Below are 17,279 nucleotides of genomic sequence, written 5' to 3' on the forward strand. Positions count from 1 at the left end.
CCCCCCCCCCCCTCTCCTAGTCCAATTCGGACCAGGGGGGAGGAGGTGCGCGGCCCACCCTGGCTGCCCCTCTCTCTCCACTAAGGCCCATATGGCCCATTACTTCTCACGGTAGGGTTCCGGTAACCCTCCGGCTCTCCGGTTTTCTCCGAAATCACCCGGAACACTTCCGGTGTTCGAATATAGCCGTCTAATATATCAATCTTTATGTCTCGACCATTTCGAGACTCCTCGTTATGTCCTTGATCACATCCGGGACTCCGAACTATCTTCGGTACATCAAAACTCATAAACTCATAATATAACTGTCATCGAAACCTTAAGCGTGCGGACCCTACGGGTTCGAGAACAATGTAGACATGACCGAGACACGTCTCCGGTCAATAACCAATAGCGGAACCTGGATGCTCATATTGGCTCCTACATATTCTACGAAGATCTTTATCGGTCAGACCGCATAACAACATACGTTGTTCCCTTTGTCATCGGTATTTTACTTGCCCGAGATTCGATCATCGGTATCTCAATACCTAGTTCAATCTCGTTACCGGCAAGTCTCTTTACTCGTTTCGTAATACATCATCTCGCAACTAACTCATTAGTTGAAATGCTTGCAAGGCTTATGTGATGTGCATTACCGAGAAGGCCCAGAGATACCTCTCCGACAATCGGAGTGACAAATCCTAATCTCGAAATACGCCAACCCAACATGTACCTTTGGAGACACCTGTAGAGCTCCTTTATAATCACCCAGTTACGTTGTGACGTTTGGTAGCACACAAAGTGTTCCTCCGGCAAACAGGAGTTGCATAATCTCATAGTCATAGGAACATGTATAAGTCATGAAGAAAGCAATAGCAACATACTAAACGATCGGGTGCTAAGCTAATGGAATGGGTCATGTCAATCACATCATTCTCCTAATAATGTGATCCCGTTAATCAAATGACAACACATGTCTATGGTTAGGAAACATAACCATCTTTGATTAATGAGCTAGTCAAGTAGAGGCATACTAGTGATGTTTGGTTTGTCTATGTATTCACACAAGTATTATGTTTCCGGATAATACAATTCTAGCATGAATAATAAACATGTATCATGATATAAGGAAATAAAATAATAACATTATTATTGCCTCTAGGGCATATTTCCTTCAATGTTTGCATCAAATACTTCTTGCCAAAAAAAATGTTTGCATCAAAAACATTGTAAAATTAAAACACTTCACCAATCCAAAGAAAATAATATAAATCTGAAAAATGTTCTCGTTGAGAACAAGAGGAAGTTGTGTTGCCTTCCCAGAATCATATAGCACACGTCGGATTTTAGCAATCCAACTGTATAGATTTTTTATAAGCAATCCAACTTCGGTACCTAGGACTTCTGCTGACAAAGCATATATTAATATCATCTCCTAAGTGGATTCATAAAGTTGCAAATGAGTGCCAATGACATCAGTCATGCAGCTGTAATCTCTCACATTCTTAATTAATAGTTAAATATGTAACAGTTAGATGCAAAGTTCAGAGAAAACCTGTAATGATCTATGACTGCAGTTTCAGTTTAGTGAAACTAACTTAGAATAACTAAAGCACAGGGAGGGAAGGAGAGTCGCTGCATTGGTATTCGATTCGATGTAAGTTCTTCCCTCAAGTATGCTCGTGTTGTAATGTCAAGGGCTTTGTATTCCAATTTCTAAATACATATTAGATAATATAAAGTTTAAAGAAATATGACCTGCTCATTCTATTTCTCAAAGTTGAAGCACAAATGAAGAGAGTACAATTCATGATTGCCATAAGCCAAAGAGTACAATTCAAGATTGCTGCAAAATTCCTTAGCATTGCCATCACCTCAGTTCTGTTACTTTTCTTGACAATATACTCCTAAAATCTTGTGAAACAAAACCTTCATTATTACCCCCCCCCCCGCATACAGTTCCATTTTATACAATTAAGGGATCAAAGTGTTGGCATGGGAGATGTCATTGATACCTCGGTAACATTGACAGTGCAAAGCTAGGCCCCGGCCCCCAACAATGGCAAAAATATCACCTTTCAAGGGGCTAAGTCCTTCTGCAAGGCATTAAAAAATGTAATGTGAGAATAGGAAGGACACCCATTTTAGAAAAATTGATATGATTCTGATATGCAAAGTTCAGAGCAATTGGTATCTGCTTTCCATGTTCCGTCGGAGCTTGGTGTGTGGAAAATCAAATGTACATGCTATTAAGACTACAAAAAACTCATGTAGTGACACATTACAAAGCATAGAAAAACAGAATAAATATTGTGATTGCCAAATTAGTTGAAGGAAATAAAGGGGTTATAGAATTGTGATATACTTGTGTGAGGACTCCCATAGGAAATAATGTTCTAACTTGATGGACGTACAAACAGAGGCGTGCACATCGGAGGATACCACCAATACGACGAGCCTCGCCGATTCCAACATCCAACAACTTAATCAACCCATAGTTTGTCTTTGGGAACATGGAATGATGCAGGGAATCACCTAGCAATCCGCGTGCGGCTGCTACGACAGTGGCCGGGGTTTGGGTTTTCTCCGGAAGGAAACTCGGGTGCAACTGCTACACATTTTCTGCTGATTGCAAGAACCGCTATGACCAGACGATGACTGAAGTGAGCAAACACGTTCAGGTTCTTTTGGCATAGTGAGTGGCATCCTATTCCTAGCTACAAACAGTTTGAGGCCAAACAGACGGCAGCATCACAAGTAGAGAACTGAAATAAATTACAATAGCAGAAGAACAATTTGATATAATCCAATAGATCAAGCAAAAATAATTAAAACAAACTTTATGTCTGTTCTTCCATTGAACAGTTGGAGCGCTTTAGTAGCAGTATCGAACTATCGATAGATTAGATAGAGTTGTCAGTTCTGAACTTACGATAGTATAAGCGGCTTCTCTTGGGTTTCGTCACACAAGTAGAAACAAAGAGAAGATGAAAACACGACAAGCAGCAGCGAGAATGAAAGGTTGGAGTGTAGCATCACTCGCCTGAGCCTGCTATGAGCCTGTAACCGTGACTGTGCCTAGGCCGCCCGTACCCCCACCTGGCGTCCGGTTCCTCCATGGCTCCATCACATGGGACGGCTACATGTACGTCCATGCCAAAATATAGGTGCACTACAGCCATTGAGTCACCACCGCCAATGCACTACAGCCATTGAGTCTCCACTGCCACTCCAGTAGACTAACACAGAGACCAACAGAGGAGAGGGCTGCTATGAATGGATTCTTCACAATACCAGAAGATGCGACACAAGGAATGATTTGTCAATCTTAGTCCAAAGCATATAACGGGAACATAACCAAAGATTTGAGATATCATGAGAGGAAGAATGCTTACAGAAGAAAACAAGAACTTCTTCATGGCACATGTGCTGAGCTTGGTAAACTCTGACGCCGCTGCATTCACGCCCAAGGACCTGCTGGCACACCCTCTACATGTTCAACCATGCCGCCTCTCTGCTCCCTCCCACCAATGAGGGCCACGTCCCCGTCCTCCAAAGGTCGCCGGTAGAAGCAGCGAGGGCGACCTAGAGGATGACGAGACATCACTAATGTTACCCATGTAGCCTTTCCCATGCTGTTTTATTCCTTCTCTACGGGGCGGAGAAACCGGAGCTCGCCTGGCGACAGGGGTGGCCGAGGAGAAGGGGGTCGTCCGCGTCGAGGTCGGGCTTCTCCAGCACGTACTCCACCTGCAATAAACCATGGATTTAGGCGCGGCTCGAGCGGATTACGGGGCGGCGGAACCGGAATCACCTGGGGGGCGGGGGCGGGTTTGGGGCGGACACTCTCCTTGGAGCCCTCGCCGGCTCACGTGGCCCTGTTCTTCCTGTCCCAGTGTCGGCAGCGGGGATGGCCAACCCCGGTGTCTCGCGGCTTGGGGCTCGCTACATCCGCCACAACGGTGTCAGCAGAAGCGAGCGAGGCGACCCCTTCCTCCTTGGTGCCTACGCTGCGCTCCTTCCTCTCTCTGGCAGCGACAATATTTGGCAGGGAGAGAGACGAGATCAGGAGCGAGGGCTCGGGGAGAGGTGGGGGCGGGGAGTGGGTGGGATTGTGGGCTGGTTTTCGGGTTTCTGGTGCGTGCGGGGCCCGGCGTTTTGTTTATCGCATCGAGGGGGGACGAGGTCGAACCATCACGACGTTCGATCCCTCTTTAATAATAGAGATAAGTGCCACGTGTCAAGTGTGTGGCTCTCCGGCCCAGACGTTTTTCGATGGCAATTCTAGTCATGGAATGATGGAAAATTCCAGTGGCACGTGACAAGTTTCTGTCAAAAATAAACTGAAGCACGAAAGTTGACATGCTTGCCAACTGAAGTTGCCATCCTCGCGTAGCTAAACTTGCCACTGAAAACGTTCGAAGTTGCCATGTGCTCGTACCTGGCGTTTGACACTTATCAAGGTCCTACGATTTTCTTCCCCTTCTCGCTCCCGCCATACCTCTTTGTTCATCTGTGTTTGTGCTCCCTCTTGCTGCATGCTCATGGTTCTATGGCCATGGTGATAATTTTTTGGTCCTTGTTAGGTCTATGTGTAAATTAAGATGAAATCTTGTGCGGTCCATGGCAATTCCAAAACTTTGAAACCTTAAAGCTTGGGTTGACCATTTTGTGTAATTTAAGATGTGATGTCTTGTTGTCAAATTTTTACATGGCAATTTTTTGGAAATAATCATTGTGGTGGTCAAGTGGCCAAAATATGAAAACAAATTGTACTATGAGCCATACATGGCGGCCCGTCCCTACAGAAGAAGAAGCATTTTCTAAACTATGAGCTTCATCATTACTAGCTCTACCTTCATGCGCTAAAGAGACACTCTCCAGCTAGTTTTGCTTGATGATGAACTCCTTGACAATGGCACCGTAGGCACATGGATTCTCTTCTCTGACATTCCCCACCACCTCACAACAATTTGTAGCCACACGGACCTTTGAAAGATTCAAATCAAATGCCAACGATAAAGCCTCACTCCATGCCAGCACTTCCAAACTTGCTGGGCCCATTAGTCCATTGACCTCAATAGTCGAAGCTTCAAAAAAAAATCTCATGTATCATCACGGCACACGACACTTGCCAACGCTTCCAAACTTGCTGGGCCCGTTAGTCCATTGATCAGATTTCACCTCTGTTGGATGTCGAATAGTAGCGTAAGGAAACATAGAGCTCCACTCATTCGATTCCAGGACCTGGTCCAGCTAGAACTTTTAGAATTATCCCGCAACAATCTCCCTCTCAAATGTCCAGTTGAGGCCAATAACAATATCCGCAAGTCCACAAAGATCCACCGTCTCATTGAATTATAAAATCTGAGCCCAAGGGCGGTCATTGAGGCCCATTTGTTCTTCTTTGCCTAGGACCTTATTAAAGTTACCAGTACACATCCAAGGTAAATCACAGTCTCCTTTTAAAAACTTCATCACGTCCCATGTCTTGTATTTAACGCTTACATTAGCTTCACCATACCAACACGTCAATCTCCAATGATCGCTTCCGCTCTCCATCATCTTCATATCCGTGTGCTACCGTGAATAATTCCTCAACTCTAGTTGAACTCGATTTTTCCAATAGATACAAAGCACCACTTCTCCCACTACCTCCCACACCAAAAGCACTAGTGTATCCAGAGTAGCAGCCAAACCCTTCCACACGGTTCTTCGCAAATTTGTGTCTCCACCACACAAAGAATCATGGGTGCACATTCATGCGCAATGCTACGCAATTCATGAACCATCGCAGGGTCGTCGGGCCCACGACAGTTCCAAAATAAAGTATATATTAGGCCCGACAGTCCTCCTCGCGGGAGGCTACCAATTTTGCCAAATGATCAGCTGAAGCACTAACCTTCCCTAAACTCCCCTTGTTACGCTTCGATGGTGATTCCCCTTTCTTCGAATTTTTCCTGCCACGAGGTTTAACATATGGGGCTGGAAGTGGTGGAGGTTCAACACTTTCCTGTTTGTTGCATTGTTTTTGTACTTCAACCTGCATCCGGGGTAGCTTGCATCCCCGCGATGGCCGCATCCCCATATTTCGAGGTTTAACTTCTTATTTGTTGTCGGGGTGCTTTCCTTCTCTCCCTCTTCTTCTTTCTCCTCTGCATGGGGTTTCAATGGGCTTTATGTTGTGTCATCAAGATCTTCCTCTTCCATCCCCGCATCAGCCGAATTCCTTTTCCTAGGAACATAGCGCGCCCCCAACTTGCACCCCTTCCTCTTCCACCAGTGCCCCTAGCCGGCGTCCTTCTAGATTGGAACTTTGAGCCATGTTTGAAACCCTGGCCAGGCAGAGTCCTTCGCATGGCGATCATCCATGTCCCATACTCGATTTCCTCTGGTGCATGTACGTCATCCCCAATCTTCCTTAACATTACCCTAGAATGCCGCAAACCTCATAAAAGAACCCTATCTTCTCATACTTGATGGGTAGGAAGATCCTCTCCTTCCCATTAATGTTCAACTGTGCAAATCTCACTAGGGGTTCGGTAACATCAATCTTAGACCGGACATGTACATAGTTTCCTTCATACACCCTGCTACAGTTCATCTCAACACTTTTAACAAGTCCAAATCCGGTGACCTAACCAACCCGCAATGGGTTGGGAACGGTACAAATCTGGGAGGTCGTGGTTCTGCGCCCATACATGTGTGTGGTTCAGTTTTACCATTTCTGGTTTCTTCTTCCCATCATGCTCCTCAATCACCACCATGAGACCTCTAAAGATCCACGGGCCCTCATGCATGACGTGGTTCCAGTCGCCTAGACAAAAAAACTGGATTGCGAACAAGTTGTCGTCTACCTCACGGAACTCCGGATCATACGCCAGCCGCCACACGAACTTCATGGTGTCCTTAAAAGCATCGCACTGGAAGGTTTTTTCTGGTATTAATACAAACCAATGCCGACCACCTTGTGTCCTTCGACAGTTCAGAAATTTCCTCCCCCGCTTCCCCGCGAATACATCATCAAGTTCAACATCCTTTAATTTCATGTTTCTCATCGTTGCTTCAAGATCAATCCCTCCGCTGCCCATCTTCGTGCCTCCTGCGAGGTACCTGATCCCATTGACGACGTCGCCATTGATCTTATCTAACGGTGTCCGTCGTCACTAGCAGTGTTGCCTAGGCCCGGGTGGATGGACCAGCCAACCCCTTTGATCAGCCCAAGTGCGCGCTAGACCGTGGAGAGGCTTGGGTTTCAGCAAGCCAGACCAAAGATCTCGAGATCACTCGACGACGAGAGAATCCCCATAGTAGAGAAAGAAAACCCTGGGGTTTTTTTAGACAAAGAAAACCCTAGGGTAAAGATCTTCCAATCACAACTCGCAGACTTCAAAAAAACTCCTATAGCTACAACAGGCCTTAATTTTAAGAAACAAGGCCTAGTGGCCCAGCCCATCTACCAAGAGGAAAATTGGAAAAAGAACAAAACAAAATCCGTTGCGTCCGTATTATCCTTGTTGCAGTGTCTGGCCCTCGCGCTCTCGCCGTCTCGCTGCCGGCTGCCCCTCCCCCTCGCCGCGCACGATTTCTCCGCCAACCCCCATACCCAAGCTCTAGGGAAAGATACACTGCTCCGATGGCGGTCAGAGTTCCGTCCATGGAGCTGAACCGCTCCCCGCCGCTCCTCTCCGGCGGCCGAGGTACTCCCGCATCGTCGCATTTTGTTGGAAAATGACCAGATTCTAGGATTCTTGAAGTCTGTAGAAATTTACCCCCTTCGCCCGCTTCTGGTTTGTGGCCTCTGCTGCTCCATTCCAGCGTTCTCACCGCGGCGCCGTGTTTACTGTCCTGCTAATCAGTTAACCAGCGTGCAGCTTACAAGTAGCATAACTGACCATGTGAAATTCGTATGTGTAGTACGTACAAAACTAGCTTCACTCTCACTGTTCTGCGGTTCATTTGATGATTGAAAGTTGATACTTTATCAGTATGTGGTTATGATGCTAGGGGCATACTGTTCAGGAAGATTTTAGTTCTTTTTTTTCAATGTAATAAGGGCCTTCCGCCCCAATTCATACAAACTGAATGGTAGATTTTCAATTCTTTATCTATTAGTACTATTGTGTGTTGACCATTTGTATGTTCCATCTACCTTTGAAGGAAAAACATGCCTTCAGAAGCCTTTCATTGTCCAAGCAAAGAGATCAGGTGGATTGGAGAAAGCAAATACTAGGTACAAAACACATCTTTACAGTTCAGACTCTTATCTGATTGGTTTCCTTAAGAAATTTAATGTGGCCACCGGTTGGTAGCTTAGGACATATAAGTGCCACTGAACTCAACACTCGTCTTTCATAATTTGTATAATATTCTAACGCTTACCAAAAAAACAAGCAGGCCACGAGGACCGCAAGCTTCTGAAAAACTCAAGAAAAGAGAACCGCTGACTCGTGGAACTGTTAGCGCGCCTCTTCCGGTACCAGGACACATACCTCGACCTCCTTATGTTGGATCAAACAAAATGCCCGAGATATCGAGTGAGAGACAAATGCAGGACAAAGAGACCATCGTGCACATGAAAGCTGCATGTGCGCTTGCTGCTCGTGTTCTTGAAAATGCAGGGAAATTAGTCAAAGTAAGCACGCCCTTCAGCATTTTTCTGTAGTCTGTTTCTCTTAAATCTAACTAGCTTGCTATCCATGTGCCAGAGCCATGAGTTGGTTGCGAGATCTTATGGGTTTCACCTCTAGCCTACCCCAACTTGTTTGGGACTACACGCTTTGTTGTTGTTGTTGTTTCTCTTAAATCTAACTATGTCACTGCATCACCAGCAACGATTACGAGTCGAACGACTAGTCTAGACTAGTCGCTCGACTAGTCTATGAGTCGCAAACTGGCTGTCGACTCGGTTTCTCGTGTAGACTACTTGTATGAGTCGAGCCAGTCATCGACTAGTCGACGACTAGTCCAGACTAGTCGACATGTTCGAGTCGAACGACTCAAAAAACTGGGGGAGTATAAATACGATGCCTCATCCCGCGGGAGACCTAATCCTTTCTTTCCCCTCCTCACCTGGACGCGCCGCCGGCTGCTGGACGCGCCCGTCGATCCCTCCTCGCGCCGCCGGCCGCTGGACGCCTGCCGCCGCGGATCTGAAGCTCCACCGTCGCCGGCCCCACGTCGCGGATCTGAAGCTCCACCGTCGCCTTCGTCTCGCGCCCCTCCTCGCGCCGCCGGCCCCTCGTGCTCTTCTCCTCTTCAGGCAGGTGAGCCTCAGTGCTGCTCTGCCTCGCTGCTGGACTGCTGGTGCTGCTCTGCCTTGTCCCTCCTTTCTCCTCCTCTTTCTTCTTGGCTTGCCGCTGCTGTTGCTCTGCTTCGCTGCTGGACTGCTGGTGCTGCTCTGCTTGCTGTTGGTGCTGCTCTTCTCGCAGATAGACTGCTGGTGCTGCTGTGCTTGCTGCTAGTTGCTGGTGCTGCTCTGCCTCAGTGACTCCACTTTGCTTGTTTCAATTGTATACTGTACTTGTATACTTATATAGTGTAATACTACATACTACTACTAGGTATTATTAGTTATGTACTGTAAGTTCAGTGCTACAGTACCATGTCGACTAGTCTAGCACTAGTCTAGACTAGTCTATGAGTCTCAACCTTGGAACGACTCGTCGACTCTTCGACTCGTAAACGTTGATCACCAGTTATAGTGCGGAATTTGCTCACTGTTTGTATGCTCCCTTTGTTTACAATACAGCATGCCTTTTTTTATGTATACTCCGCAATTAATTTCAGCTTCAGTGAGAAATCTATTGCATCTTTCTATCAGCCCTCTGTAACAACAGACGAAATTGATAAAGCAGTGCACAAGATGATCATCGATGCTGGAGCCTATCCATCCCCGCTTGGATACGGTGGGTTTCCAAAAAGTGTATGCACATCAGTGAACGAATGCATGTGCCACGGTATTCCTGATTCACGAGAACTAAAGGTTCAGAAAGAAGGCCTTTCTTAACATGCTTTTCGCCTACTTCAGAGCTTTTCCACAGCTCCATTTCTGACCTAAATATGTGTTTTCGTGGGGTTTTACAGGATGGAGACATAATTAACATTGATGTCACTGTCTACTTGAACGTACGTGTTTATGCTCTTGCTGTATAATAATTTCTTGCCATCACTTGGTAACATCGATGGGTTGTGCACTTCAGTTTGGGGATAATCACCAAGTTATATCCTTCTCCATTTCAGGGTTTTCATGGGGATACCTCTAAAACGTTTTTCTGTGGAGAAGTTGACGAAGCTGCTAAAAGACTTGTGAAGGTACATTACCTTTTCTTTAGAACACATGTACTGCATGTTCTTGGAACCATAGTTTTTATTCATCAATGGTGGCAGAGTTCTGTGTGGCTAAAATGATCCATGAGGCACTGAAATAAACCCTTGCTAGTTTCTAAACTTGAAAGTGTATTTTTCCTATGTGTTAATTCCGTCACTGCTTCCACCTTTTCAAATTTGCTATGTGTCTGTTTACACTTGGTCAATCCAACTCATCACTGCTAGTGTAACTATGAAATGGCAGAAGGGTATATCGAATTCTCCTCAAATATAAACCTTGATAACCATAATGGCTTATTATTGCTAAAATCAGGTTACTGAAGAGTGCATGCTTAGGGGAATATCAGCCTGCAAACATGGTGTGAGCTTTAAGAAAATCGGCAGAAGAATAAGGTATAGGTCTCTCACACCATATTGAAGTGAAGGAGTCACATTTATCGAGGATGCAAAGTATTGTTCGAGTGTTTGACCATACCTATCACTGTATATACTGGGTAAGGTACACCCAGACTGTATCCTCTCAGATTTTCAAACCCAAACATTGGAGAAGCCTGATGTGCCAAATACAGACAGTCACCTTGTCGTCTTTAGAAATGTCTTCTCCTATTTCCTAAATGGGTTAATATGTGCTTCCAGAGTGTTACATTAGAACACTTTTGACTATCAAACAGTGTCATTTCCATCATTTACAATCAACTCAACATTTATCTCACGTGACTTAATACATCTATATAATTTTTTGCTTTTTTTCATAAAAAATGCATATTTAATAGTTTCACTCATTGATTTTGTTGGCTATTTCAGCGAGCATGCTGAGAGGCATGGATTTGGTGTCGTGGAGCAATTTGTTGGGCATGGAGTTGGCAGAGTATTCCATTCACAGCCAATTATATATCACCAGCGTAAGTGATTGCTAATAAACAACGAGGGTTTTTAACATGCTCCCTCTTACCTCTCCTTTTCACATGAAAGGTAAGAGTATAAAATAGATCTGAGCCGTTGATTGCATTAATTAGTGTGTTTTATTAACTCTTACCTTCTTACCTCCCATGTGAAAAGAGGGGGTAAGAGGGAGCATGTTAAAATTGCTCACAAACAACATCCATATTGTATCGAAAACTGAAGAATTTGCATGCGCCAACATTGCTATTGCTTATGGTAGTGTGCCCTATGATAGTAGAATGAGAAATTAGCACATATTCTCAATTGTAGAGCAAACTCTAGTGAAGATTAGAGGATCACTGCAGAATCTACTGCAGCCCAGTGTACATCAAATTTTTGTCCAGGCTACAGACATTCTGCCTGGGTTCTCATGCCATGTCCGTCAAGTTACTTCAATTGGTCATAATGACAACAAAGAAACTGACAAAAACATGTGCCGAGCCACAAACATGTTAATGGAATTTGACGGTAGTCAGTGCCACCAACTAGCTGACAGATGATTATTGCGATATTGAAGCAGGCATTATGTCGGTAATAGCTTCTGAAGTCAAGTGCTATTGGTTTCGTTGCGCTGTTTCGGCACTAGATAGCTTGATCCGATCTGCTGCATTGTCCATGCTTGGACAATTATAGCTGACAGACACATTCTTTGTGCACTTGAACAGGCAACAACATGCCGGGGCAGATGGTAGAAGGGCAGACATTCACAATAGGTACGCACCGTTCATCCTGCCAATACCTTCTTGAGTAGTACTCCCTCCGTTCCAAATTACTCGTCTTAGAAATAGATGTATCTAGAACTAAAATACATCTAGATACATCCATTTCTGCGACGAGTAATTCGGAACGGAGGCAGTAGTACTAACCGAAGGCTGAAGCAGCCAGGTTTTGAGTATTTGACTTAACGCACGCTGTGGCAAACTCTGGGCAGAGCCGATCCTGACCATGGGAGGCAGCAGCATCGAGTGCGACATGTGGGAGGACGGCTGGACGGCGGTGACGACGGACGGCAGCCTGGCGGCGCAGTTCGAGCACACCATCCTCATCACCAGGACCGGCGCAGAGATCCTCACCAAATGCTAGCAAAGCCAGCGATGAAGGCGTACGAATCCTTACCCGCGTAGATCACGCGATTTCTTACCCGCGTATACAAAGCATTATTGCTGAAACAGCTGCGTAGGTATAGCCGGTTATTTTTGGCAGCAGCAGAGAGCTTCCCCAATCTTTTCTCTGCCGGTTTCCCGCCTGTTTTTTTTTCTTTGCCCTGTTTACTTTTCCTGTTTTTCTACAAAAAAAAAAATCGTTTTCTCATGTCTATGGCCGTGCCGCCGAGCACCGGGCGTGGAAGCTCTGCGTGTCCGTGGCCGCCGAGCACCGGGCGTGGAAGCTCTGCGTGTCCGTCGCCGCCGAGCACCGGGCGTGGAAGCTCTGCGTGTCCGTGGCCGCCGAGCACCGGGCGTGGAAGCTCTGCGTGTCCGTGGCCGCCGAGCGAGACAGCGTCCTGGCGCGGCGGGGAACAAAAATTTGGGTGGGAGTAGACGCCGCTGGTTGCTGGTAGTGGTTTTCGCGGGTGCGGCGCCGAAACGTGGAGCCGAAGCGAGATCGCCGGCGGACGCCTTGATGGCTCCCGGGGCGCCGCACGGGTGGTCGCGTCGCCCCGCCGTGCGCGCGAGGAAATCGCAGCGCCGTCGCCGTGGCATATCTTAACGTTGCCGTGAGTACGTACGTACGTGGAATCGCCCGTGCGCCTTCCACGTGTGGTTCATCCCCGATGGAAGAAGGAAAAACCTGTCGGTTAACCACGCAGAAATATTATCCCTCAGAAAAAAAAGAACACGCACACATATTTTCTTCCCGCAAAAAACAAACGCACACGCACGGATATTCGAGCGAATCTGCATGGCGTGCACTGCTGACCCGCCGTCGCGTGCACCACTGTTTAGTCGGCCTGGGTAGGGGGCACGACAGCACACGGACCACCACAACGCGACGCGACGCACCTTGTTTCCACCGTAGAGGCGTGGGGGCAAGCAAAGCGACGAGCAGGTTCGGCGCCGCCGCGCGCAGCTGCTCGATCCGATCCACCGGGCCTGCGTGCTTTTGCCAGCAAGCTCGTGGTCCGGCGGTTAATTTATTCTGCCCGGCGCCGCCTGATCCAAAGCCGCCGGCGCCTGCCCTCTATGGGCCCGTGACGACGCGTGTCCGTCCCTGTATGGCCGGACGGCTCTCGCTCGGGTTCAGAGCCGGAAAAAAGGCAGCGTTCTTCGCCGAGGCACTTGAGTTGATGCCTTGACTCACGCGCGGTAAAGAGATTCCCCCCTCCCCTCCCTCGCGCTGCCCTCCCCAGAGTGGCTCGAGGGCGCCTAGGGTTTCCCCGGCGCCGCCCCTCTCCATCCTTCCTCCCTCCCTTGCCGCCACCCGAGGCGGTTGCCGGGCAGCGCCTGGGCAGTTGCCCATGACGGTGGCGGCGAGGTCTTCGTCGCTTCATTCTTGCGAAGGACTTTAGATCCAGGGCGGCGGCCCTGGTTGGCAAGGCAGCGCCGTCTCTTCGGCTGGCGGCGTGCGCGGGAGATGCGGGCCGGCTTCCTCGGCTGCTCGGGCGGCGAGGAGCAGGCGGGTAGCGGGCGCGGCGCAGCAAGGTTTTCCTTCCTCCGTTTCAGATCTGAAGGTCAGGCTCCCCCTCTCTGCTCTCACTCCGCTGGTCCGCCCGATTTGGGGCCTCTGGCTGCCGGATCCGGTGCCGGCGGGGTGCTCCCCGAACTGGTGGTGCGGGACGAGCCCGGAGGAAACCCATGTTTGGTTTTTCCAGTGCGGCGGCGGCGCCGCCATCTTGCGTCGTACTACTCCCTGGAGTCACCGTTGTGGGCTCCCTTCCCCACCCCGGCCAAACTTTCCGGGCGAAAGCTCGAATCCCGGCTGGATGGGCGACGGCGGCGCCAGGTGCGTCGTGTCCTCCTTGGAGGCGCCGCTTGGGGAAGATTGGTGCTTTGGGTTGTGTTCAGCAGCTTGCAGGTGGGCGGCTGGTGACTGTCGAGTCTCTGTGGCTCGGTAGCTCCTTCATTTCGGCGACTCTTCCGGCGGTTTACCCTCTACTATCTGTCTCCTTCGGTGTCTACGGTGTTGCCGATGTGTGTGTGCTCCGACTTGTGGTCGTGCTCCGTGGCTGCCTCAGACTCGAGACCAACCATTGCTCTAGCTCTCGGGTGAGCGTCTCTGCATTCGACGGTGCAGCGCCTTCGAGCCTAGGCGAGGGGAAGGGATCCCCTTCGATGTTAGAGGAGGCAGGTGTTGGGTCATCTCCAGCCCCTGGTTTTCAGCCCCTGAGTTCGACTCCTCTACCGGTTGCTGATCCTTGATGCTTCATTTGTAGTCGTTTTAGGTGCCTTTCTGTAGTGGGCTTCTCCTCAACTAGCAGTTCTTCATTAGTTATCTTTTGTTTGCTGGTTGTAGGTGTAGTGTTGTAAGCTGTTCTTGCAGCCCCCTTGTATCGTTTGGCCAATGTTGCGTAGTGGTCTCGCTCTTGTACTCCTGACCGGTTAATGGCTTTGTTAATTCAAAGCCGGGGTCTTCTTGAGCCTTCGTTTTAAGAAAAAAACTGACGCGCGGTGGAGGCTGACCCGAGGCGAGGCTAGAGCCGCTCGCCGTTTCCATTTCGCCACTGCTTTTCCGCTCAAAAAAAGCCGCCGTGCTTTTGCGGGGTGCTGTGGAAGCAAGCAATATCGGCAAACTGACTGCGAAATGTACGTAGAACGCTGTTTTCGTGGAATATTCGGCGCCCACAGGATAAAAAAACCCTCCAAAATGGTCTGGTTTCCAAAAGAAAGACAGACCTCTAAACAATGCTCCAGTACAAGTAGCTTTATGTGTGCACCTTGACTTGGTGAGCATCGACCGAAGTAAGCAAGGCTCCTCCGGAGAGAAGAAGAAAAGCAAAGCTAACCACTAGTAGATTCCTGGGCAAAGCCGATCGAGGCTGCAAGCAAGTCCGTCAACAACTAGTGCTGCCGGTTTCTCATCGAATCAACTCAAGTAAGTAGGAGTGGTCAAGCTGATACGATATGGATATGCTCGCTTGCTTCCTTGCTTGCAAGAGAATCCATCCAGCCGTAGCAAAACAGTCGTCGTCGGAGCAGGGTTTGCAAAAATCCAACCGTGAACCGGCAACTGCTCCCCGGTGCCGCCACGACCACGAGTATACACACAAGCACACGGGACGCACGCGTGGACCATGTGTAACTCGGTGGAGTGCGGGGTCAGATTTGCCGCGTTCCGAAGGAAGCTGGAGTAGCTAGCTGGTAGGACGTTGCTGTCCGCTCCGTCCGTGCGACGTGTGTACGTACTACTTCCTCCGTTCGGAATTATTTGTCTCAAAAATAAATGTATTTAGATGTATTTTAGTTTTTAGATACATCCATTTCTAAGACAAGTAATTTCGAACAGAGAGAGTACATAGTTGGACGTTGACGGACCCTCCCTCCTCCACGCGCGTCGTTGTGGCCTCCAAGTCGTTGCCGCGGCCGCGTCCCCTCCACGCAGGATCTCCCGCGTGCGGGCGTCGGTCGCCGGAGAGAGCATCCGCCCTACGCGTTGCGAGCCCGGCGGTGGTTTCGCATTACGAAACGTGGAGCGGACATGGATAGCTGGCCACCGAATCTAGCGAATCCGCCGTGTAGGCAGACGGCGGCGGCGCGGCGCGCATTGTTGACTTGCCGTTGCGTGCAAAATTTCGACGGCAGCGGCTGGCTGGCTGGGCGGGTGAGGGGCAAGACCACGGGACTCGCCTTGCTTCCACTGTAGAAGCGTGCGTGGGCCACCGTGCTGGCTCGGCGCCGCCTCAGCTGGCGGCACGGCGCTACTCCATCGGTTCTACGCACCTGCCTGCCATGCCATGCCATGCCAGCAGCCAGACCACGGCTCGTGATCCGCTGGCCCTGAACCCGTAATTTTTGAATACGAATTCACTGGTATAATTTTTGCTCCCGTCGCAGTCGGTCTCGTTGGTTAAATTTATGGTCAAAGTTGAACTTCGGAAACCGACGACGCACTATATTTTGAAACAGAGGGAGTACCTTTTTCTGCACCTTGACCTGGTCAGTTTCGAAGCTTAACAAAAAACAAAGCTCCTCATAATGTTTGACCAAGTTTATAAAAAAATATGAACATTTACAATAGCAAATCTATATGATGTGAAAGTGTATTCAACAGTGAATCTAATGGTATTGATTTGTTAATGTATATGTTAATATTTTTGTTCATAAACTTTGTCAAAGTTTACAAAGTTTAACTTTGACCAAAGCTAATATGTGAAGTAAATAAAAACAAAGGGAGTGTTCGATTATAGATGGGGTTTGGCCCATATAAGACAATAATATCTGGTTAATCTCTAAGGCTCATTTAGGTGCATGGCAACTAGTGGAAAGTTTACTATCATAATGCTACAGTAAGAAGGCTGAGACCACTTTATAAGGGTTGCTTTACCACATGTCATTGGAAGCTTGGGAGCTCCACATACACCATCGGTTGTCTAAACATAGAGCAACTAGGATTGCTTGCAAACCTCATGTACACCCCCACGAGTTTTCATCTGTGACCGGCCACGGACCCCAACGGGCAAGTGTACTATCATTACCTCTGACAACAACAAAGGCCTCCATGGTCATTTTCCTTCCGCGCATCTCAGGGCTAAACGCCGCTCAGATGCATCTTTTGCCTACCGCATAACCTACTTTGACCATGTCTCTCACTACCACTGTCGTTGACCCACACTTGGACACATTAACCCTGGGAGGACCGTTGTGTACGACGTCCCCATCGAACACTAACAAATTTTCCATAATAGCTAAGGAACATCCATATTTACATTTCAAATAATTAGTAACCGAATATTTTAGTATTAGTCGTTAAAACTTTAAATATAATAATAAGGAAAAAATATTTTAATATTCGTATTTACATTTGAAATACTAAGTGTTTTTTAATATCATTCGTTTCGACTCTAAACATAATAATACGATCATAACATTTTA

At 48.0% G+C, this 17,279-nt stretch overlaps 1 protein-coding gene across 1 annotated transcript; it reads left to right on the top strand.

Annotated features, from left to right (window-relative positions):
* Positions 1-7,546: 7,546 nt before the first annotated feature.
* LOC123190223 (methionine aminopeptidase 1B, chloroplastic) lies at positions 7,547-12,487 on the top strand (the record flags this gene model as incomplete). The annotated part of the gene is given in 10 exon segments (XM_044602828.1): positions 7,547-7,682; positions 8,143-8,215; positions 8,380-8,617; positions 9,806-9,967; positions 10,069-10,110; positions 10,225-10,296; positions 10,625-10,704; positions 11,116-11,213; positions 11,919-11,966; positions 12,185-12,487. Coding segments are annotated over 10 exon segments (1,029 nt in total). The 3' UTR covers positions 12,337-12,487.
* Between the last annotated feature and the right edge of the window lie 4,792 nt (positions 12,488-17,279).

The sequence above is a fragment of the Triticum aestivum genome, chromosome 2A (assembly GCF_018294505.1).
Source record: "Triticum aestivum cultivar Chinese Spring chromosome 2A, IWGSC CS RefSeq v2.1, whole genome shotgun sequence".
NCBI classification, from domain to species: domain Eukaryota; kingdom Viridiplantae; phylum Streptophyta; class Magnoliopsida; order Poales; family Poaceae; genus Triticum; species Triticum aestivum.